The 25128-nt window shown below is 41.7% G+C and overlaps 1 protein-coding gene across 3 annotated transcripts; it reads right to left on the bottom strand.

Annotated features, from left to right (window-relative positions):
* Window positions 1-7: 7 nt before the first annotated feature.
* Window positions 8-24574, bottom strand: adcy9 (adenylate cyclase 9). Of its 3 annotated transcripts, XM_055509101.1 has the most exons (10): window positions 20344-24564; window positions 4312-4523; window positions 4087-4194; window positions 3633-3907; window positions 3344-3446; window positions 2726-2943; window positions 1745-1904; window positions 874-1016; window positions 424-453; window positions 8-244 (listed from the first exon to the last, which is right to left on the bottom strand). In XM_055509101.1, the coding sequence occupies exons 1-10, from the start codon at window positions 22223-22225 to the stop codon at window positions 232-234; spliced, it is 3144 nt and encodes a 1047-aa protein (XP_055365076.1). In that variant the 5' UTR covers window positions 22226-24564; the 3' UTR covers window positions 8-231. The 3 variants fall into 3 exon arrangements, 2 of the variants coding, with proteins under 2 accessions (XP_055365076.1, XP_055365078.1); XR_008694798.1 differs by lacking the exons at window positions 8-244; window positions 424-453 and having other exon boundaries at window positions 878-1016; window positions 1745-1848; window positions 2824-2943; window positions 20344-24573; XM_055509103.1 differs by lacking the exons at window positions 8-244; window positions 424-453; window positions 874-1016 and having other exon boundaries at window positions 1745-1848; window positions 20344-24574.
* Window positions 24575-25128: the final 554 nt, after the last annotated feature.

The following is a 25128-nucleotide window of genomic DNA, read 5'->3' as shown; positions in this document are numbered from 1 at the left end:
AACACATACATCCTGTATATAGATTTGAACTCACAACCTTGGTAACACCAGCATCACACTGCTAGTGGCGCCCCTGAGTAGTAGTGCTAGTAGTAATAGTAGTGCAAGATCATTTATATATCCTCAATAGTGTATATATATATATATATATATGTATATATTTAACTTGTGCTTCAAGCCGGCACAGGCATGTGCAGGCTTGAAATGAGTCATTTCCACCACTGGTGACATTTAGTAGCCATTACTACAGGAAAAAAGCGAGAGATGAAGGAGGGGAGAAAAGAAGAGAAAAGAGGGCAGAAAAACACAAGGATGAGAAAAAAACACACAGAGATGCAGATGAAAGGTATAGAAGAAAACATCGCCTCGTTGACCCTTGAAATGTCACTCATCAAATCGGTCTGTTTCTAGAGAGACACTCACCCATGAACTAGAAGGCTGTCATTTGCTGAGCTGAAAGAGACAGTGATGGCCAGACAATCATCGTAAACATTTAAAATGTGTAAAAAATAATATATATTATTATTACAAAACATATACCTATTTAGGCACAGAGGAACTTATGTGTGTGTAATCAAAACACAGCTGCAAATCTGCAAATCTTTTGTTGCTTGTAAATTATTACATTGGCTCACACTGATTCCTTGAATACTAGGGTGTTTTATATAATTGCACAATGATCAGATGTCACTTTTCAGTGGTTCAGGCAGGATTACAAGGCCTAAACCTTAAAGTGAGATGAGTACATACTGTGAACAGGGTAACTGTGAGTGTGTAAACAAACACTTGCACTTTTGTAAACTTACATGTGTGTTCAGTATATTTGCATTTGGGTTTTGTGTGCACATGCAGATAAGAAGTGCTTCTGGGTACCTGTGTAAAGGACTGTACAGCAACAGAAGCAGAGCGACCCCTGTAGCAGTGGCGAGGACTGAGCGCATCCAAAAACTCAGCTGACAGAAGTTACAATACTGGATGATTGCCAGGATGGTGGCACAGCACAGTAACATAGTCACCTGCAAGAAACAATAAATCACAGTTTCTTATGTGCCTAATTTGTGCACACGTAGGTGTATTCGCGAGAGTGATAAAGTAAATTAGTTGTCAAACCAAGACTTTCACACTGTGTTCTTCAAAGTTGGTAATTTGGCAGTCCGACCCCCAAATTTGAATTTAACCTCTTACCAAATGCACGTAAATGTTTCAATTAATTCTGAGCATTTAGTGCGATTTATTCTATAAAAAATTAAAACTACACTAACAGTTTGGATGAAGGCTTAATATATTAACAATATTTTGTTGAGATAAAAACACAGCAAATCTAAACAAGTATTAACATTAGACTGCCCCAAAAATCCTGATCTGCTCTTCCCAGCCATCACCAAATACAGCAGCATTTGGCTCAGATCACTCAAACTTATACAGTGTGATGTAGCCTTCATACAGAGCAGCACCAAAACATTGCACCAACTATGCCTCCTATCAATCTTTTCACATTCAGGACTCAGGGAAGAAGATATTACAATATTTTAGTGCCAAGGTCCACAAGAAAAGCATTCTGAAAACTCCAGATGGTTTTACTTTTACAATTAATGCTCATGAAACACACACACACACACACACACACACACACACACACACACACACACACACACACACACACACACACACACACACACACACACACACACACACACACACACACACACACACGACAGGCCAAACACCCAGTGCATATCCTTACCTGGAGCGGCAGGTGAATACTGCAACTAAGGTGGGACAAGACGGAGACTGCAGGAAGCGAAATTAACACAGCCCCAATCACATGACGGGGAACCCAGTCAGAGACTACAAGGAGCAAAGAGCGAGTACAGTTCATCACCTCCTCCAGACAGAAGGCCATACTGCAGCAGGAGAGAGCAAAACAGAAAGTAAGGTTGCAGTATTGCATTAGTTAATTTCCTAACTTATATTAACAGCACTTTAAAAACAATGAAAAATATATAAATTATATACAACACAGGCTATAGAGAAATATATTCCATTTTCTCCTGTTCTACGGGCTTTCATCAACCCTTAATTGAGACACAAAATTAAAACACATTTTATCTAATATTCAGCTGACAATAAAGATTTGAAGATTTCACAGTAATGTAATGAGTGTTACAGTAATGAGTGAAAATGTATTATTTAAAAGTATTCTCAAAGATGCACTTTTGCATGGAAACACTTAAGTAAACAAACCACTTCTGAAGTACAGTACTACTAAAAACTCAAGGTAGAATGCTTTTTCTTTTTGGTTTGGAATCATAGCTGCTACGAGTGTATCATTGTGTCAGTTTCACAAAATGCGTAGAGGAACCAGTTGGATTTGAGCAGGCAAGTTAATACAGTGTGGTGTGGAGCCAAGAAACACATGAAGCGATGTGTTACACTATGTTTTATCAGAGGTTTTCAAGTCTGTACTTTTGAGAGCAGGATTTTATTCTAACCAAACACAACAGAGGCAGATTTTAAAATACAGTCATATTGTCATGCCCTGATGGCACAACAGCAGAATACATGACAAGAGATTTCATAGACCTGTAGAAAAGAAGGTAATAACAATTTTGTTATAAAATGTTTAAGTTAGTATTTTTAAAGCACAGTTTTAAGGCATATAATTAGAAAAATGCTTTGATAAAAATATGTGAGTTCATCTGTTTATCATGTGCTTTAATCTTACCGTATGGACAGCACCAGAGAGGCCAGCTCCAATAGACCAGCCAAGAGAGCCACGGCCAGGGCAGCCGGAGTGGGAAGGACCGCAGTGAATGGGCTTACCATGGATGGAAGGAAGCAGGCCAGAGTCAGGGCCAGGTAGACGAAACAGCCAAGGAAAACATCCAGGAAAGAGCTGAATGTGGAGCTTGCAAAGGTCTGCACCTGAGCCCGGTTTTTTACCTGAAGTGGAGAAGGAATATCACGCTAAGACAAACTACATACACATAGTTTTCCACATATTTCCTTGTCTGATTAGAGGCACAACATCCATAAAAGACATAAAATCCATCCTATATGTCAAACAGAGTGTCCATTCGGGAAAAAGCTGACTTTCTATACATACCTAACAGGTTAGACCCAAGAGCAAGAAAAATCAGCAGAGATGTCGAGTTGGTTGTCAAGGATTTAAAAGATTTACCCAGTGGGCAGCCACATGGCAGTGGCCAGGGAACTAGTGTGCTCAAGGACACACCTGCCAGGGAATCAAACCGAGGACCTTCCAGGTCAATGCTCTACCCACTGAGCTACCAGGCTAGAAATATGAGGCTGATTAGTGTTCCTTGTGTGTTAATGTATGTACCTCCTCCTTGTAGCTGCTGCGATAAGCCTTTTCCAAAGGTCCCTCTAGGAAATTGAGGCTGATCTTGTTGATAGGTGGCTTAAAAATGTAGTCCTTCATCAGACTGTGAACCACAGTGAATGAAAACTGAGGTTAATCAAAATATAATTTTCCTTTGGAAAAACTGATACTGCACCAAGGTATGTTATCAACTCAAAATGTGATGTCTTTTGTACAGGAGTGTACAATAACAGTCACCCTTAAGTGGCATTATAAGTTCAAACATTCCTCCTTTAAAGCCTTTGCTCACCTGTTCTCTCTGATAACATCCACAAAGTGGGCATCACTCTGTTGTCTGAAGTTCTTGGCACGCAGCTGGATCAGGGCAGAGTGGTCCATTCCTTTCCCCGCTGCTACTCTACCACTGGCCATGCCCAGACTAGTGCCAGTCCCCGTGCTAGTGCTGGTTTTCTTCTCTTTATCCTGGAGCATGTCACACAGGGAGCTCTGGCTTGCACGCACTAGGTCATCCAGTGGGGGACTGAGAAGACCGTTTGCCGCCCTGGGGCACTGACCAGGAATGAACTACATGAGGAGAAAGCAAAAAAAAAAGACGGGAGGAACAATAATCAAAACGTGGAAGAGAAGGAGTAGTAATGCAAAGATAAAGGGTGCAAAGCGGGTGGGTACGGGGCATGATTGGCAAGGGCTTCAGTGACAAGAGCACTGGTGCTGTCACTATGCAAACTGGGTTTGTGTTATACCTTGGCACTGCTGCTCTTGTGATCTTCTTGGCAGCCATTCAGCACAGCCACGTCATCACCCAGTTCTGCTCCCGAAGACAAGACTGCACTTTGAGACACACAAGACGACTGGCAAAAGAAAAGCAGGGCACAGGTGACATATAAAAAAGGAAACATTTTAATATGTAAAAAAAATAAAGATGGCCTTCATAGCAAAAACTAATTCTAATGAGTATTATTCTTTACCTTTACTCTTACCACAGTCCTGTCTGGTGGTTGCTGGGGCAACAGAGGCTCAGCAACCTGTGTTCCGTCAGGGGTGAGGTCTGGTGAGTGGGGCTGAGGACAGGACAACAGGCCGTCCCCAACAAAATCCCCACTTGGCAGTCCCATCTGAGCACAGCCCCACTGTTCATCATAATTTAGCTTCCTCCCTGAGATCAGGTAAGTCCTTAACCCTAAGGGTAAACAAAAACCAAAAAGAAATCCCTTAAGGCGTTATGACCACAGCTGATTTATATTTTAAGAATTTGTTGGTTTGACATTAGAAGCTGATCTTTAGCATGCATAAAAAAGTTCTTGTCTTCCTGAGGGTGACATGAAAAATGCAATGTCTTCAAGAACAGAAGAGGCTTGACACCACAAAGTAAGTATGTCAAACATCCACTGGGCGACTAGGTTACTTATTTTATATTTTGTACTAGAATCAGCTGCTGTTTATTCTGATCAAACCAAACCTTCAACATTTTGTACAATGTCTTTCTGTGATTTATTTCTTTATTTATAAGATAGTGTGCAGATGCAGACAGACTTCTCGCAAACAACTACTCGAAACAGCAAGCATGTGGTATTGCAATACTTCGCCAACTATGTTTGTTTCAGAGACTTCAGTCATGTTCATTCTGGCTAACAAGGAAATGCACAAACAGTGGGTTAGAATGGTGGCCCATAGCCAGCTGCTATCAGGCTGTCCAAACACACATTAACCTGGCTAGCTGGCCTCTTTGTTCAAACAGTTAAATATGTTGACCTTGTTAGCATGGTGATGACTGGGGCATAAGCCATAAGCAATAAAAAGACACAAAGTGTCTTTACGAGCTCCTTGACTCATGCTGGTTTTATGTGACATTGTTATGCATACACAGACCGTGTGTAAATGCATTACTTTTATCTAACACTACATGAAGGTAACCAAGTAACCAAACAAATTTGATCATTATACATTTGTGCTATTTGTTTATTTATTGTGAAAACATGTCTAATACAAAATTATGTGAACATCACATTAATCAAGTTATTAAAAGCGTAAACAAGAGATTTATAGAGAATTCTGTGAATAATTTCTGTCCCATAAGAGTATGGCATCTAATTTCAGTGTTGATGACACTGAATCCCATTAATCCCATTTGAATCCCATCAATCACATTTTAATCCTATTAATCAACAATGGTGGCAGAGCTGCAGGATGCATAAGTAAAGTAAGTTATATTCCAGCATAAGGACTTTATCCTTTCTTTAAAATATTACCAGATCAAGGACAACAAATGCTATGTTTTGGAATGATCACGTCAAAACAAGGACCACTATATACAAGTCAATGTTTTATAATTACAGTAGCATATATGTAGCTATATAGAAATTATTTTTGCAGTCTTTACTCAGTTGTACTTGCTTTTATGTGGTGAATTACATAAAATTAGAAAAAAATAGACTTTCAGAATTAATTCCTGACACAATTCAATTTCCATGCAGAGAAATTATCATTTATTCCTCTTCAGGGCAGCTTAAGATGATGTAAAACACGTCATTCTCAGCTGCCCTGGAAACTTTTCATGGGCTCACAGACGACAACTAGTGCTTACTGGTATCCCCTGTACCTGCCCCAGCAAAAGTCAGGCTGAGAGAGAGAGGCAGAGTCAGCCTGCTGAGGCACTACTGCTCTCTCTGCCATTGTTTTTCCTCACATACAACAACAGCACAGCATTCAATGACTGAATGTCCTGCTGTAGAGTATTCAGAAGACAGAGAGTTCCTCAGTCTAATATTCATAGTTACTTGTATGAGTCAGAGTACAGTGCAAATAATTTACGCCGAGGAGGATGAAGCTGCTAATGCTAAAAGGTGACTGCAATGAGCCAGGGAGCAGGCAGCCAACAGCAGAGAGGAACTGTGTCATGTCACTATTAGCGTGCAGCAACTCTAATACTAATTCAATACTTTTACCTAATTTTGTTGCCGATACTGGCTGGCCACGTATTGTCAGAGAGCCTGGAAGGGACAACCATCTTGTTTTTACAGCCACTAACAGCAGATGAAGACAAGAAGAGGGTTTGGCTAAAAGTAGGGTCTGTGCCTTTCTAATAACTGTCTGCTTTGGTGTAAAATAAAAAGCTGCTAAATGAATTAGAAAATATGTCTTTATTCAAACACACTGTTAAAATATTACCTCATGTTAAAACTTAAAACAATGTCTGAATGTTTGTTTGTAAACCAAACGAGTAACACTACTAGTAAACATACACACCATGCAGTCGACGAGTGCCGTCATTTTGACCGCAGCTCAAATCCCTAATCAAGGACACGCCTGGTTCCAGAAGCAGGGCTTGAACCTGGGACCTAGCTGATTGCATTAATGATAGTATTGTCAGTTCACCACTACCATCCACACAAGAAAAAACACCCTAGCATCCACTGTCAAACAACGACATCAGGACCCCACCCCAGAGGAGTGGAAAAACTACACAATTTTGTGGGCAGCTTGTGCCTGTATTGTGCTTAGCCTGGTCATCATGTAGCATGTAGACGGTGCTCATCTGTGAGCGAGGAGAGCTTGGCAACTCACCAGACCTGTTCGACTCAAAGTCTCCGGAAAATCATCTAGAAGACATAGCCTTCAACGTTTTTTCATGTACAGTATAGACTCTCCCTTCTATTTGGGGCTATGGCTAGTGACTCATGATCCGCACAGTAGTTGGGCTTCCACTAGGGTGCTGGAGCAATTCCTGTTTTGCTAATTGGCATTTGTTATCTCTAGGCTGGACTACTGTAACTCCTTACTCATAGGATGTCCTAACAGCTCCAAAAAAAGCCTACAGCTAATCCAAAATGCTGCAGCCAGAGTTCTAAAGGTCTTTCAGACTTAGAAAGAGAGATCACATTTCTCCTACATTATCTTCTCTGCACTGGCTGCCTGTAAAATGTATGACAGAATTTAAAATTCTTCCACTCACTTACAAGCCTTCAATAGTCCAACAGTGGGAAAATTCTATCTCACAACAGCAACAGGGACAATAAAGAAAGTACAGCAACAAACGAAACATACAGCAACAAATCAAATAAAAATTTGTTTAAGTAACACTGTAAAGGTGGGCAGAGTGGAGTAGTGGTATGGTTATTGTATATACAATATAATATAAATATTGTACAGTTTTGCACAAATAATGCACTGAGTAAATTTCTACATAACCACTAATGGTTATCAGTTGTGGTGATGGTTAACAGTGCTGATTATTATACAGTCTTATAGCAGCAGGTAGGAAAGATCTACGATATCTCTCCTTCACACAGCTACTGTAGAGCAACTACCAAACTTGCTCTCCAGAGCAGACAATGAGTCCTCCAGCGGGTCCATGATGGATGTAAGTTTAGCCAGGATTCTTCTCTCACCACCTCCTGCACCATGTCCAGAGCGCAGCCCAGGACAGAGCTGGACTTTTTGATGACCCTGTCGAGTCTCTTCCTGTCCCTCACTGTGATGCCGCTGCTCCATTAGACCACACCGTACGCGATGGCTGATGCCCTTAATGCAATAGAGCACTTAATGATAAAGCTCCTTCTTATCTTTAAGACCTCATATTTCCTTATGCTACCAGCAGAACAATTCGTTCTCACAGCGCTGGGCTACTTGTGGTTCCTAGAGTCTTTAAATGTAGAACGGGGGACAGAGCTTTTAGCTACCAAGCTCCTCTCCTCTGGAACCAGCTCCCTCTTCAGGTTCGAGAAGCTGACACACTCTCCACCTTTAAGATTAGGCTTAAAACCTTCCTTTTTGATAAGCCTTATAGTTAGAGATGGTTCAGGTCATGATTGTTAGTTACAGGAACCATCTCTTAGTTAAGCTGCAATAAACATAGACTGCTGGGGGACTTCATTTATACACTGAGCTCCTGTTTCCTTTTATCTCTTTTATCCAATAACCTCCCATCATTGTTCCATGTTTAGCTAACAATGTCTCTTTCTCTCCAGTAGTTGTGCTTCTCCCCCGCTCTTTGTCTCTCTCCCCCACTCTGTCCTCACCTACAGGTATCATTAACTCAGAGCTAATGTTGTGATGGACAGCTGCAGCTCCAACCATCCTGCCTGTGCTCTGTTGTTGCTTGTTGTTGCTGTGCTTTTCTCTCTCTCTATCCCCTCACCCAGAGGCAGATGGCCGCACACATCCAGCCTGGTTCTGCTGGAGGTTTCTTTCTCGTTAGCGAGGGAGTTTTTCTTCTCCACTGTTGCTGTCAAATTGTAATTAAAGGCTTGCTGTATGTGGTATTTGTTGGGTCTAGTTGTGTAAGGTCTTAAACTTTACCTTGTAAAGTGCCTTGAGATACCTATGCTGTGATTTGGTGCTATATCAATAAAATTGAATTTAATTGAATTGTATTGGATTCTGCCTCACCAACACCCCAGGAAGATTGCTTTTCTTGGGTTTATCCTGGAGCCCAGCCAAGATTGCAGCTGTTGTGGACTGGACCCCACCATAAAAAGCATAAAGCTGCTGCAACAATTCCTAGGTGTTGCAAACGTTTTATCAGACGTTTCAGTAAGGTTGCAGCCCAACTACATGCGCTGACTTCCTGTAAATTATGGTTTGGATGGACACCCGAGGCTGGTATTGCCTTTGCCAAGCTGAAGACCCTGTTCACCTCAGCGATCATTTATATCTAACAGACCCCAGACGGCCATTCATAGTCAAAGTTGATGCCTCTGGCTCAGGTGTCGGGGCTGTCCTATCCCAAAAATCCAAAAGACAAGGTGCACCTGTGTGCTTTCTTCTCCTGTTGCCTCACAGAAGTTGAGTGGAAGTACAACATGGGCAATTGAAACAGCAGTTTCTTGTGTGTGTACTGTACATCAGAACGGCCCAGCATTTAAATGCTAGACAGTCTCGCTGGATGTTTTACTTTGCTCGCTTTAACTTCTCACTCTCCTACAGACCCGGGTTGGAGAATGTGAAATCTGACGCCCAGTCTTGCCCGTTTGAGACCGAAGAGGAGGATATAAACTGGTCTTAGAAGAGCTGTATCCTGATGGGAGTCATCAAATAAGACACTGAAGGGAAGGTTAGGACATGTAGGCATACATGTCCCATTCCCGTGGGGTGCCCTACATCCAGACACATGTGCTGGGGACGCAACTTCTGTCTCGCATGTTACGCCGTGCTTTGTGCATGGAGATGCTTGTTTTTTGGTGGCCGTCCACAAAGACCGATATTAGACGCTATGTGGCAGCTTGCAAGATCTGCGAGGCTAACAAAACTCCTCATTGGCCTCCTGTTGGACTTCTGTGCCCTCTGTCCATCCCAACAAGACTGTGGTCCCATGTTTCCCTGGATTTTATCACAGGGCTGTCCCTGTCAGGAGGAAAAACTGTTCAAGATCGTTGATCATTTTTCAAGGAAGGTTCATGAAGTGCCTCTAGTGATCGTGTGGTTCATTTGCAAGGAATACCTGTGGATGTATTATCCAACCAAGGGCCCCAGTTCACAGCAACCACATGAACTGAACTTTATCCAGAACTGGGTGCATCTGTCTTGTCTGTCTTCAGACTTCCACCCACAGACAAACAGACAAAGCGAAAAGCTCAATCAGGAAATCATGTGGATGTGCTCTGTCACAACTCGCCTCCCCAAGTCCTAGGCGGCTGGCATCATATTAGCATGTTTATTTAACTCTGTGGGCGGCATGGTGGTGGGTAGCACTGTCGCCTCACAGCAAGAAGGTGTTGGGTTTGATTCCCGGGGCAGACCCGGTGCCTTTTTGTGTGGAGTTTGTATGTTCTCTTCGTGTTAGCATGGGTTCTCTATGGGTTCTTCACCTTCCGCCCACAGCCCAAAAACATGCATTAAGTTCATTGGTCTCTCTCTAGATTGCCCGTAGGTGTGAGTGTGTGTGACTGGTTGTCTGTCTGTATGTGTGGTCCTGCGATGTACTGGCGACCTCTCCAGGGTGTACCCTGCATCTCTCCTAATAGATAGGCTCCAGTACCCCTGCTACCCCGCATGGGACCAAGCGGTAGAAAATATATAGATGGATTTAACTCTGTGTTCGTAACCTGTCAGATGCTAGTCTGTCTTGTGCCATACGCCAGTCTCTCTGTGCCGCTCTGTATCCTCGACAGTCAGGTTAGTGTTTTCTGGAGGCTTCAGTGATTTTTCGTTTTACTTACCTCTCATTACACCAGGGACTATTACCGTTAAGACTATTACTGCTGTCCGCAATTTCATGTGTTATCCGTTTCCCTATTTTTATTGAGAGATTGATTAGTGTGCCTGCCTGCTATATTTTGTCCAATAAAACCTGTGTGTGTATTGACAATTTGCTGGCATTATGGTGGTTTCTGCAAGTGGGTTCCTGCCCTGTGTAATAGATCATGGCAGAAATCACACAATTGGAAATGCTAAGTCAATCCCTATTAGCTGATGTATGGTTGGTTCCACTAAAATAATTTGCTCTCAGCTGAATAAATAAAATGTCAGATCTAAAGTTGGCCTTAGTGGAACTAATGGCCAGGCTTCCGTTTGATTTAAGTGTTCTCTCCTGCTTAACTCTCTGCATAAACAACATGTTATGAATGTGTGACTAACAATGAACCCGCTTCTGTCTGAAGGCACTGTGTGTCTTGTTCCTGCCTCTGGGACACTGTGGATTTGGCAAAAATCCTGTAACTTCAGGACAAAAACAGCCCTAACTTAAGTGGCAAAGGCCATTTACACACACATGCACGTTGGGAGGAGAATTTATGAAAATATTGTACAGTATTTGGACCTTTCAGTAGTGCCAAAGCATGGAATATAAAAACATACCTGATCTCACAATACAGATAAACACCTAAACAGAAATTATTCTTTGCAATAACTACGTAGAAGAACTAACGTCAATGCCAAATGAACATACTTTACAAAATATTTTTGTTACGTACCTCCACTTTAATTTATTTAGTAAATATTCTGGATTTTTAATTAGCACGATCTCTTAGCATCGTCAACATTTTTAACAAAAATGGCTTGAAATATTTCACTTTGCACATGATAAATGTAACATATTTAAAGTTCCTTTTAAACTGATAGTAATAACAAGCTTCTGCTATGTCTGCAGAAAAAGGATAACAATACAAGCTTAAAGCAGTTGCTACAATCTTTAGGCGACTTGGGTTGGGAAACTAGTAAAAAGCACATTTCTGGGAATGTGGTAGTTGCATGGTGTAAAAAGTAAAAGTTAAATTACAAGTAACCATATCCTTTACACAGTACTCATTAAATACTCAAGCATACAAGTATTACTCAAGCATACAAGTGTTACTTTTAAGGCAAAAATACTAACAAGTCAGAGACACAGCGACAAAGAGGATAAACTGTAACTGCAAAGCACCAACGGTGAAAAGATAGCAGAAAGTAGGAGGAAGAGAGGTCGAGAGCACTTTGAAGATCACCGAGTTTAGCATGCTACACATAACCCACATTCCTTGTCTACTTTCATTTCAGCTTCATAACTTCATCTACAACTGACCTAAAAATCTAAAACAGATCTTCAATTGTGAGGGTTTGACATAACAAAAATAAAACTTGGTTTTAGTGTGTTTAGTGCGTAGTAGGTTAATGTGCCTATGCTCGAGTGTTAACTACATCTAGATAAAATGAACTTAGCCTAAACTGTGCATTTTCCCAGTATTGTGGCGTAATACAGCTATTTAGTTTTTCCAGCCAAAGTTCTTGTTTATATTCAAGCGATGCTGCATGCGTGTTAGTGTTGATCAGTGTATTAAGCTCTCCTGGCTCTGTAAGGTCAGCACTGTGGGGAAACAAACTAACACTGGCACTCTCAGGGAAGCTTAATGGTTTTCATTCATTTCTACAGACAACCTGGCTGGAACTACATAGGGTTTTTCTGAGGACACATACTACTATTATTAGTAGTGGACAAAATCAAAAAATGCAACAACACTCACGCACAAACACACTGACTCACTGATCCAGAACAAAATCACACAAGTTAAACCAGGACAATTGCTGATTTGAACAGTACATTCATACGGTTGTGCACGTTGGCCATTTGGTTGGTTCATTTTGGGCTTTTTATAAGTTTGCATTATTTAAAAACATGTGTTGTGAAACACATCAGACCTAACATTGACAGACGTAAGAGCATAAGTCAATGTACAATAGTTGTTACATAGTACCTGTCATCGTTAAACAAATTGATATATGGATACTTTATTCATCCTAATAGGAAATTCACAAATACCAAACTACTTAAAAGTACTGATAACATTGTAAAATTGAAATTAACATATAAATTGACTACAAATCACATTAAGTTAAAGTACACTTTTTTGCACTTCTACCCATTATTTTTTTCTCAGATTTACCCTGCTAATAAACTGCTATCTTAAAGTAAATCATTTCCCACTCCAGCTTAACTTGAACTTGTTGAATCACTGATATGACCTGGGATTCAAGCCAAGCTTGCCTGATGCATGTTGACCAACTGTAACAAAATGAGTTGAGGATACCAGTAAAGAGGTTTCAGAGTGCACAGGCATGCCTCCTATTATATCCAAGCCTTCATCCTAATGCTAAATAGATTGATTGTGGTGTCTTGTGAAGGTCAGAGCTGCAGCTCATTTTCACACTGAAACACTCTGATGAGTCTTTCTTTACCATTCTTCTTTCTGCCTATCAAAAACATATTGGATGGATGGATACACCCTCACATGCAAATACACACACACACACCTCGGGCATTTCCTGCATTTGACTCATCCCAGGTTGTGCACTGCAATGTAATCCAATTACATATTAGAAAGCTGTGGCTTTCTCAACTTGCACCCACTCACACTGACGCTGTGAAGAGCAACGGTGAAGCATGTATAAACATGAATGAATGAAGAAAAGGATGCAGCTGAGCCGTCACATTCCACGTGCACTCCAGAGGAGAATGCATCAGAAAATCTTTCTTATGGCCACTCACATATACTGTATGAAAATCAGTCAGGCAAAACCACACACATACACAAAGGGCCTGTTTTTAGAAGCCATGTCTTTAGAAGCTGTCCTTTGACATCTGGGCAAACTTTTCATACTGGCACTGACATTTCATAAAGTCCTCACAGGGCCAGTCCAATCTGGAGTCTGCACTTCCTGATAAATAGCCTTTGACCTTAAGTCAGCTTCAAATCAGATGATCATCCCTACCGACCCAAAGGTCTCTTTCACTCCATTGGTCAGAACAGTAAGTACGTGTGTAAATATAAAAGACAGAATTCAACACAAAACCAATAAGGAATCACAGCAGCCTAACCTCAAAACCAAAGTACATTCTTCAATTTCATAACTCACTTAGTAAAACTCATGTTTCTTTTTTTCCAACTTGTCCTCATATTCAACATTTTCTGTTTTGCCTTCTAGTTCTCACCACCTCTCGCTACCTACAGTATCTTTTCATCTCTCCATTCAAACATTTTTCAGCAATCTTCCTTTCACACGCTCTTTGTTTTTTTTCCTTCAACCCCTCTCCCTTTCATACCCTCTGGTTTTCTCCGTGGTCTGTGGCGGGTCTTGAGAACAGGCCTCGTGCAATACCAGATGCCTCCATATTTGGACACACTGATGGAATCGAGGGATGCGGCTCTCACACTATACTCCTTCAAATACTCTCCCATTCCTCCCTCCTATCCATCCATCTCTCCTCCCTTCCCTCTTTTGTGTCATCATTCTAGTCCAGGGAGTTCCTGCTGCCTCTTCCATTTTCTTTTTCTCTTGACCTCCTTCATTTTGTCTTTATAATCACACTCCAGGGATTTAATAAAGTAGCTATGTGTAAGCTGGAGGATCATTGAACATATACTGTACATAGCCATGGTCTTTTTGATTTAGGTCAAACAAACTATAGTCTCCACATCATGCCATGGGTAGGGTATTAGGAACTGGTTCAAAGTGGTTTTAAATGATTTATGCATCTGGAATAAAATAAACAATGCTGTTGATTGCTTCATCATACTTTTATTGAGCTTCATTTGGATTTTTCTTTTTGTGGGATACCATGGCATGTGTTGGGAACAGCTTTGAAATTAGAATGACTTAAATCAAAATTGCAAACCTTCCTTTTTTGCTGTTAGACCAGCATAACTTGACACCTAAATCCACATTTTATAATTCATCTTCTCTTTACCAGTGACTCTTGCACATCTAAATGTCTCATGAGACATGAGTTGTCAGGAACAGTGACTCACTCTGTCTGTCACTGTGTCACTCTGATAAACAAACAGCTGTTAAAAGTCATTTTGGGTCTCACTTCACTGAGGGTCTGAGTTTCTTGCAGGAAGGCTGTGGCTCAGCAGCCTAGAACAGTCCTTGAGCGAGAAATGGCCAACCTAGGTCCTGCTGCAAAAAGGACGCTCTTGACAACTGCATGGTCCTATGCTGACAGTATATCGTATTGTAATACAGATGTTCAAACAGATATTTTTTCTCCTTTCATAACACTTTTAGGTGGACACAAATGCAGCTCAGCTGCATGGTGTTATGAGTCACATGTTTGTTGAACAGGATGATTCACTGTGCTGAATGCCAGAGATTCATGATGCCCCTTCATCAACCACACACACCTCACCCAGTGCTCTAAGCTAGACTGTGAGAAATCTTGGGGAACATATCATGACCAAAAAATATACTGCGGTTTTTCTCTTTTGTTTTCCCCCACTACACTTCTTCAAGATAATTCTTCTTTTGGTTATATAAACTAAAACCCATATTCTACCTTGTCTACATTGGGGACATATTATATTGTGCACATCCAACTATCTTTTGAATTATTAATTTACTCCTTATTTTGACCTGCACAAGCTATAAGCTCTCCTTGTCTCTCCCATAAGCACTTCAGCCATATTAACCAGTGCAAAGAAATCTCATGGATATTTTAACAAGCTTGAGGCTTCATATCTATTATTCACAACAGTCGTTTAACACAGCACCACTACAACACACAGTAGAAATGCAAACACAGGACAGTCAAGTAAACTAGGTCTTGCCACAATGACCAATACAGCTGTCATACAGGTGGAATGTTACACAGCTTTCACCTTGCACACATACCCACAAGACACAATAAGCAAATTAATATAAGAAGTATATGTAGAAGTGCATATGGGTAATTGTGAAAACACAAAGCCTGTCCCACCCCCACACTAAATTTGTGACCTCTGTTATGGTAACAGTTTTACGATCTATATGAGCTATCAATTAGTAACATTGTTACAGCCGTGTGTACAGGCACTTTGTCCTTTGGAAACCAGTAAAGTGAAAAGTCATTAAAAAGATACAGCAGTAGCCAATATCACAAGTTAAACACACAATAAATTTCTAAGTAATATCCCACACTAATACAGAATTAGATTAGAACTATGGTTCTACTCAGTTATTTTGAATGTTTATGCAATCCAGATTCACAAATATCTACTAAAATGTTATTGATAACATATATATTTTTTTCTTTAGGGTTGCTCCTTAAAGAAAAATGCAAGTCACCTTGTGGGTAATAAAATATAAAAAGTGACTGGTTAGAGGGTGAGTCCACCTATAACAACACACATTCGGGTTAACTGTCTCGTGGCAGGCAGCAACAAAGGCTGTAGGATAATACTCTAAAGTCTTTTAAATATAGACTTATACACGAGCTATACTGAGTCACACACACTAGAAATACTGGAAAACCTAAACTAAATAAATAAATGTATGTTTTTGATTTTCAGCAAGTTACAGAAATTACGTAAGACTTAAAAATAGAACTAAAATATCATATGAACTGCAAAACGCCTGAAAAGACAAGTTAAAGATTAAGAGTGTGTTTTTTTTAGTGGGGGGGGGTGGACACTGAACATTGCAATCAGTTGAGGACAGGGCTGGGCACGCTTATCAACACCTAACACACATATACAAACATTTGACTCAACACATTCTTGAGAAAAAGGAATGGCAGGCTTGTAGTGAAATGTGTGGGAAGGATATATAGAGGCTAACTAAATTTCTATTAATGCTGATGAAAATGAATGAAAAGGACCATGATTTCCTAGTTAATGACCTGGGCATCTGGCTATCAATGTTAAATCATGCGCTTCTGATCTTTGTTGTCTCACAACAAAACCACACATACACATTGCATTAATGATAATGGAAGTGGGTGAACCTATTTTTCCACTGTTGAGACATTCACTTTGCTCATAATCTGTCTGAATATCGTTACACAAAAATGCATGATGCTCCTTCACTTCACTCCTTCAGATACAACAGTAACCACAGAACAGCGCAACTTAAACACTGCAGACACTAAATGTAACAGCAGCATTGTAATATGACGACATATGACTCAGAGCCAGGAGGAGCCAAGGAGTCTCTGTGGAGTTTAGATGTTTTCCTGTGTCTTCGTGTTTTTTTTCCCACAGTCAGATTAACTGGAGCTGCTGCAGATCTTCACATTGAAATAAAAACTCTATGCTTGCTTTGTTTATTCATATTTTGCGTATGAAAGTTTTATTATTTAAACACTGGATTTCGTGTTTTGTTTGAAATTTTACGAGTCAAAATCAAAATTTGGTTTAAAAAACCCTAATAAAGGGAAGCAAAACATATATATAATAATATTTTTTAAATGTTTTATCCAATTAATCGATTAATCAAAAAAATAATCAACAGATTAATCGATTAGAAAAATAATCCCTAAAAGGAATACCAATTTTCAATGGGGGTTGATCAAAAACACGTTAAGTAGTATTTAAGAATGAAGCGACACTCAGATTCCTCCATATTTCCTATGCAAAGAAATTAACATTTATTCCTCTGTATCAATCTGCCACTGCAGCTAAAAATGATGTAAAACACCTCATTCTCAACTGCCCTGGTGGATGGCTGTGGGTTCACAGACTACAACTGCTTCCTGGTTTTCTCTGTATCTACCCAAACAACAGTCTGAGAGGGGGCGGAGCCAGCCTGCTGGAGCATTACCACTCTCTCCACCATTGTTTTTTCTCACATGCACGTACAGTACCAATATTCAATGCCCAGAGGTCTTGCTCTGGATTAATTTGAATACAGCGAGTTAGACGAGTTACACCACATGGAGGAGGACGAGGCTGCTGGATGAAGTTGTGCATTCTACTGGTCCAAATAAAAAGCTGCTAAACAACTTAGAAACTATGTTTTTATTCAAGCACACTGTTAAAATACACCGTTTTGTTAAAAAAGGTAAAGCAATGTTTGAACTTTTGTAAACTGGAGGAGTAACATGCCCAGATCAGTTGATCAGGTACGTCCAATCACAGCAGGTCGGGAGGTTCGTCTTTGCGCAATGCATTCTGGGTGTTGTAGAATATGACCATTTTCAGGCACAACACATAATACTGCCACTTTTCCCTGTTTTCTCTGGACACAGACTACAATGGTAAATGTTTTTGCATATTTTGAGTAATAAATAACCAATTTTAATAACAACTTCCTTTTCAGCAGTGTTTAGGGTGTTTGCACCTCTGCTCAGATAGTTAAATTTTCTTTTCCCACTGTCTGGAATAGTCAACTCTTAGTCTTTCAAACAATCTCTTTGGAGAATTGCTGAAGTACTGTTGGCCGTTGGCTTCTTGGTTGCTATTGATAGAAATCCCTATTGTCTGGTTACTTGTTTGATCAGGTTAACACTAGACCTTACAGTTTCATTTACCTCCGTTATATTTTCAAAAACAAAATGCTTTGATAAAATTTAACTGAAATGAATCAACTCATGTTACTTTTTTCTGTTTTCTTATGTCTTGTGATAAAAAGACCCACTTACAGTTCATGTTTTTACAGTTTAAACCTGTAGGTTATTGGTGTAGAGACACAGAAGAACGGATTTGTTTATACAGTGTATTTTACAGTAAACAGACAGCAATTTGTATCTAGTGGACTTTGTATAAATCTCCCATTAATAAATCTCTGCGTTTAAACAGGTCTGACATAAAGACTTTATGTAGACCAGGATGGGACACACCCGTATTGGATTTTACAGTTGAACTAGTAAGTCTGTGTTATCATATGTTTTGATTAGATTGTCATTGTGAAGCAAGACACTCATCAATTAACTAATCTCAATGTATTTATTGAAAACAAGGGGAAACCATCTATTTTCACTATTGTCATGCAAAGAGGAATTGACCAACAATACCAGCAAGCTTACTACAAAATGCTTTCACATTTATAGTAAAACAATCACAATTGTATGTTGCAAAAAAGAGATGAAATCCAGATATGAACCTAATGGCACAAACTAATTTCCCCAAGCAACAACAACACACAACAAGGGGCTGCTAAAAGACATCAACACAGCAGTTTCCGGTATAAAGTCCTGCTTCACAAAAAAAAACCCACCAGCAGAATCAGAGTAAGCAGGCTTGGATTAGAATGGACAGGGGAGACATGGGCAGGGGTACTGAGAGCAACCAGTGAGCAAGAAACCAACTATAAACACTGAAAGATGAAGTGTAATGTGAAAGGAAATTAGACTAGAGCTAGAGAAGGGGGTTCAGGTTAGGATGGTGATGAGAATAGGCTGGAAAATTAATTATATATACACCGGTATACTAACATTGGCATACAGTAGAAGGGAAACTTACAGTGATTTCCATAATACCTTAACCTCTCACAAATGCAGTGCTACAAATCTTTGATCAATCAATACATAAACTGGCACAATGAACACCTACAAAAACTACTTTGTTTATTAATCACCGTCCAGTCTTTCCACCACACTAGTTACACCATTCACTGATTTATGCAAGGCCGTCTCTTATTTTGAGCAGGGAACTATGAATCTCTTTCACTGGTAAAACAAGGCACCGCGCTCCCCTTTTCACTCCCTCAACAAAAGCTGCGTGTCAATATCTGTGACTGTTCACCAGTCTGGAAATAGTCTGATGGCATTATTTAGAGCAAAGTATCTGTTCTGCTCTGACTTGGGGCCTGACAATAGATGAATCTGTGTTTGCAACAGATCTAAGATTAGCACACAACAAATTCCCTCTTGGTCAGATTAGTTCCACTGCTGCTGTTTTCCTCAGCGAATTGAGAAACCGTGTATGTGCAATAGCGTGTGCCGACAGTTTTATTACTTTTAAATACCGTATAATGAAAAATAAGTCCACTGTGTAATTATTATTACTGTACTCTTATTAACTGCAATCTATAATTCAAACATTATGATTGACCACAAACAAAGGCAGGGATGGGAGGGAAAGACGTTTATGAAGCTTACACAGCTTGAACAGGACCAAAATGAAAATAGTGTGTTTCCAACCAGTGCTGCCAAATGACCCTATAAGTCACGTGATTTAGCTCTGTTTGTACCAGTTAGAGACCATGTCTTCCACTGTGCTGTCATGATGCATTAACTCTATCGCTGTGCCAGTTGTCAACATCTCTGTAGCAAGAATTATGTCGGACATTTGTTAAAAGTAATTTCCCATAAAGAAAGTTCATTATATGTAGGGAAATATGTATGTACTGGAGCAAGATGTTGCATTAATTGTATTGAAAGAGTCATGTTTATACATCTTAAACTACTTTTTTTGAAATGTGTGCTCCCCAGGGAATGACAGTGAAGTGAGTGGTCCTGCATGATAAATTAGATTCACAATGACATGACTATGACATGTCTCAACTCTTAGTGCCTAATTTCAAAATCATGTAGCATGAACTCCTGCTTCTGTTGGTAGACATTCAGAACAGGACAAACTGGTTCGATAACATATTTAGGTTCTGTCTAGGCATGCAGTGACCCCACTCCTTCTTGTTGACCATGCTCAGACAAGGTATGCCTTCTACCTTAAGCTTTCACTGTAAGGGAACATTAACCCTGCAATTACGTTTTTGTGCATAATGAAAATCGCTGAGTATAACAATCAGGGCAACCTGTTTAGCAGCCATTACAAGCTTGTGACTTGCTTGCAAAAAGACAATATCTCTCTGCATTGACATAGAAAGCTACTTACCCTTGAGTTTCTCCACCACACTCTGCCCAGCTCTTTCTGCCACTTGTCCATCCTCCCTCTGGTAACGATCATCCAGGAATTGGGCAGTGGCTTCAGACAGATGCACCTTGCCTGCTACGCCCAGCTGCTCCATCAAGTTTGCCAGGTTGACATCATTTGACCACACATCAAACTTGAAACGCTTAATTCCCAGGATTCCACACAGGACGGTGCCTGTATGGACACCGACACGCATGTTGACGGTCTCGCATGTCTCTTGGCAAAACTGTTCAATTGCTTGGATCATTCCCAGGCCCATCTCTACACAGCAGTACGCGTGGTCCGGTCTGGGCTCAGGGCAGCCTGCCACACAGTAGTAACAATCACCCAGAGTGCTGATCTTCTCACAATAGGTCAGTTCACACAGTCTGTCAAAACGTCCAAACAAGTCATTTAAAAGACCCACCAAAGCAGGTGCAGATTTATTGGCAGACATTTTAGTGAAACCCACAATATCTGCAAAGAGGATGCTGACGGGATCCATACGTTTCATGTTGAATGGCCTGAATATTAATTGTGCACGCGGGATGGAAGTCTTCTTGCGTTTGTGATTGTTGTGAACGTGATTCTTGGGGCTTGTGGCACTTTGGGCCTGTGATGCTGCACCGCCCGCTCCACCTGCTGCTGACACAGCTGAGGCCGAGCAAGCACCAGCGGAATAACGCTTGCTAGAGCTTTCACCGCTGCCCTCATCATCACCCTGCTTCATCAGCTCGTCCGCAACTCGCCGTGGCATGACCGAGTGAATCATACGTTCCTTCAAGGCCTTCTCTACCTCCAAGTCTTTACCGTGCATGATAGCTTGGCCCAATTTGAGGAAGGTACTGCGGGAACGCGCCTCTGACATGATGAACAGGTGGATGCCAATGACATGGGCACACAAGTGTAGCAGGGCTTTGGCTGGGCCCAGCCAGTGGAGGGTGTCTCCTTCTCCATTAGAGCTTGACCCCACCAGCCCTATCCCTGAAGCAGTAGTGTCATAACTTCTTTGAAACAACGGTAGCCATCCTAATGCCTCAAAAATTATAGAGTACAAAAATCCCAGCATCACTGAAGCATATAAACGAACATGGAGGACACTGTATAGTAACAACAGAACCTCCATGCACAGAGAAAATGTGCCTACTGGGGAAATGCAAGGGGTTGATACTACTTTGTCTGACGCATTCCCACCACCATCCCACTCGAGCCCAGTGTAGCCAGCAGTCTCTATCTGTGGGACTAAAGTAATGGCAAATGTGATGGCTATCAGGAGCAGAGAGGTCTGGTTGTACAGTCTTGTATAAGCCTGGGTGAAGGTGAACAAAAAGAGGAGCACTAAAAAGATCAAAAAGGAGGCCGTGGGGACCAGGAAGTTGATAAGGTTGCAGCGATCGCGGCTCATCCCGAAGTACACTCCCCAGAGCACGGCTGCCACTGCAAGGTAGAACAGGACGAAGCGGAAGCGCCGCTGCGTCTGGGGAAAGCACCTGTCCTGGCATGCCTCCTCCAGGATCCGGGAGTCGAACTTGGGGTCCCAGCACTGCGTGGCAGAGCGCTCAAACAGCGGCGGCGCCTTCCTGTGCACCCTCAGAGGGGAGGTCACTGCTATTCTGGAGTCTGCTGAGCTGCAGCTGGACGAGATACTATATTTGTGGAGGTTCGGGTTGGTCTTACTTACAGCGCCACAGTCTCCGGATCCTCCGCCTCCTGCTCCACTATTGCCGGTCCTCAGTGACTCGGGTCGATTCACGTGTGGCTTGCTGTTTGTAATCCGCACGCTCACGGCACCGTCCCCTCTGGCGCCACAGCTCACTTCCGTGCCATGCATTGGAAGCTGGCGGTGATGTTGCAGCGTGACCATGTTGAGTGTCTTGACGCGGGGGCGAGGAGCGCAGGAGAGATGATGATGATGATGATGAATATAATCGTCTGACGGCGCTCAGGCGACGAGACACGTCACGTGGGCGCCGTGTGCGCACATGTGGCTCGGAGAGGCAGCGACAGAGAGACCGAGAGGTGTATGCTGGAATATTCACACTGCATGAATGGTGAGCTCGCCACAGACGTCGTTTCTACGCACACAGGAGTCTGCACACTCACTCACACAAGACGTGCCGTTCCAGTTTCTTAAGCAGTTCATTATCCAACCCTGGGTTTGCGTCAGTACTCACATTACGTGAATCCTTGTCCAAAGAGGCTGTGGGTTGGAGCCCGGCTTTCTCTTCGGCTGTGTTAATACTGTCATCACTCTTCCTGTCTGCTGTATTGGACATCCTTCTCGGAAAGGACTGGTTATAGATGCAACAGTCTTTTATGCCTTCATCAAGTCGGCCCTGACGTTACATGACTGGAAATTGCCTCCTCTGGTTGTGCGCAATATACTGATGGCGCTGACATTACAAAGTCATTGGGGAAAATACACAGATTTTTTTTCACTCCGGCACAACGTCGTCTATGTGGAAAAACTGCGGGAGGGTCCAGAGCTGCATTGTATGAGCAGATCGGCTACAGAGCCTGTCAACAGTGTTGTGCACAGCAAGTGGCTCCAAAAGTTACGGTTTCCCTTTTATCTCCATAACAAAAATGAAACTTGATTTCTCTTTTAAAATCCAAACGTGTCAGAAGCTGTGGCAAAAACAATAATGTGGACGTTAGGAATTTCTAATAATATGTATATATATTTGTGCATATACCAAAAATATTTATATTTCCAAAAAACTGGCAACAAACTATTTAGTCAGTTCTGACTTGATATGATTGTGAGCTACGTTTTGAATGTTTCGCAAAAATTAGACCATCCTAAAATCTTTAGACATTTAATTCAAATCAAAATAAAATAAAAAAAGTGGTTGATCTGTAATAAACCACCGTTACCTTACATTACATTCCTTTTCCCGTATGCCTCAGTGTGCTAAGCATTTGCATGTCTTCTTCCAATACATTTTACTCCCATCTTTATTCCAGCAAATGTTCCAGACGAAGTTATTTTAGATCCCAATCCAGTCCAAGGTTTCAGATCCTAGAGGCCTGGCAGACAGGCCTATTCCCACGTATCCAGCCCCGTCCTTTCCTGGACTCCCTCTCCGGATCTCCACCTTTAATGCCTGTCAAATAGGTCGGGCAGGGGGAAGCGAACTTGGACGCCGCGTAACCCGAAAAGAGATGCAAAAAATAAAAAATAAAAATAAAAACAAAACAACGCAGGTTTGCCTCTGCCGGGAGTGTCTGCAACTTGTTGCGCGCAGTTGGCAAAACATGCAGCTATGAGGAACAGCCTCGGTTGGAACGGGCTGGTCTATAAATAGTGATGATCAAAACTCTTAACAGCAATAACGCCACAAACGCCGTGCAACGTTTCAATGATTTTCCTCAACTTATTTTAGGCAATAACAATGGCGCTTGACACAAAAAGTAGTAAAACGCATTCAACGCGTCCGTGATAGGCCCCCTCTGCTTTCCAATAGCTTCAAAACTTTTCCCAGGCCGTATTTCCTGCGTCTGGAGAGGATACCCACTTACAACAGCCCAGTGGCTGTGTTTCCTCTCCTCGCATTCCCCCGGAGCCCATCAGTAAAAGTCCCCAGAGCAATTAAGGAAGCCCGCTGGATATTTCCTTATTAAAAGCGCAGGCTCGCAGCAGTGCTGTCTCCTGATCATTCCTCAGGTCTGGGCACTAGTTTTCGCTGGCATGCATGTGTCCAACAAACACAACACTGTGCGCTCCGGCTGTGGTGCGTCCTCTTCCGTCCGCCGCTGGTTGCCACCCTTTTCCCCTGACACGGCTCAGTGCTGGAGCGGGGAGACACATAAAACAAACCCACGGCTTCTGCTGCTCCCTTTTATGTGGGCGATTCCAGTCTCCGCTCCTCAAGCGACCACCATCTGCACTGCGACTGGGTCGGAGATCTTCGCCTAGCTCGTCGCGGGCTGGTGAGTCCAGCGTGTCAAGCGCGTGAGTGTGTAGCAAGCACAGCTTCCGGCTCGCCTTTCAACCACTCCACGGTGCATGGAATATTCCCTCCACGGCTTTAAAGCCTCGCTGGAGCCCTGCGCGTGCCTTTACTTGAGGATTTGAAAAACACCACCTCCTCGAAATGTAACATGCAATAAATAATTAAAAAATAGTGCTTGCTAACACTTGTAACCAAAGTAAACAAAACAAGGCAAATTTTGTTTGCGAAAAAACACGGTAACTTATCAAAGCACAACGTTACCATCAGTTAATTTTAACCAGAAACTGCTGGTAAACAGACAGGCTTTCACAACCCTGCATGACTTAGCTAAAGCTAAGTGTAAGTGGGCGTCACCTGAGGGTCAATAAGTGGATAGTGTCGCCACCACTATTAGTACCTAATCAGCAGCTCCTTGGTGACGTCACGTCTGACGTCGCGAGAAAACCAGGCTCTAACGAACGAAAACTACTCTCAAAGCCAAACGCCTTTATTGTGAAGGCAGCCTGAGCTGCTCTCCCTGCTGGTGTCTGTGGGACTTGACTGTGACTTTCTAAAGCGTCAGCGTTTATGTGTTTTCTGATTTTTTTTCCCAATAGTCAATAAATATACTTTGTTTATTATATCTACAGCTACATGGCAGTTACTTACGTTCTCTTCAACACCATGACTATTTAAATCACTAATGCATCATTATCATTTGTTGTTGTCTTCTTTGTATTGCAATGTAAGCAAAACATTGAGAACACTGGTTCACATATATAACACTTATTGTCTACAGTTTATAGGTTGGTCTTTAGCTACACAGTTTTAA

Source organism: Betta splendens, chromosome 1 (assembly GCF_900634795.4).
Source record: "Betta splendens chromosome 1, fBetSpl5.4, whole genome shotgun sequence".
In the NCBI taxonomy this organism is placed as follows: Eukaryota; Metazoa; Chordata; class Actinopteri; order Anabantiformes; family Osphronemidae; genus Betta; species Betta splendens.
The sequence above is the reverse complement of the archived record's forward strand: the minus strand, read 5'-3'. Positions and strand labels throughout refer to the sequence as shown.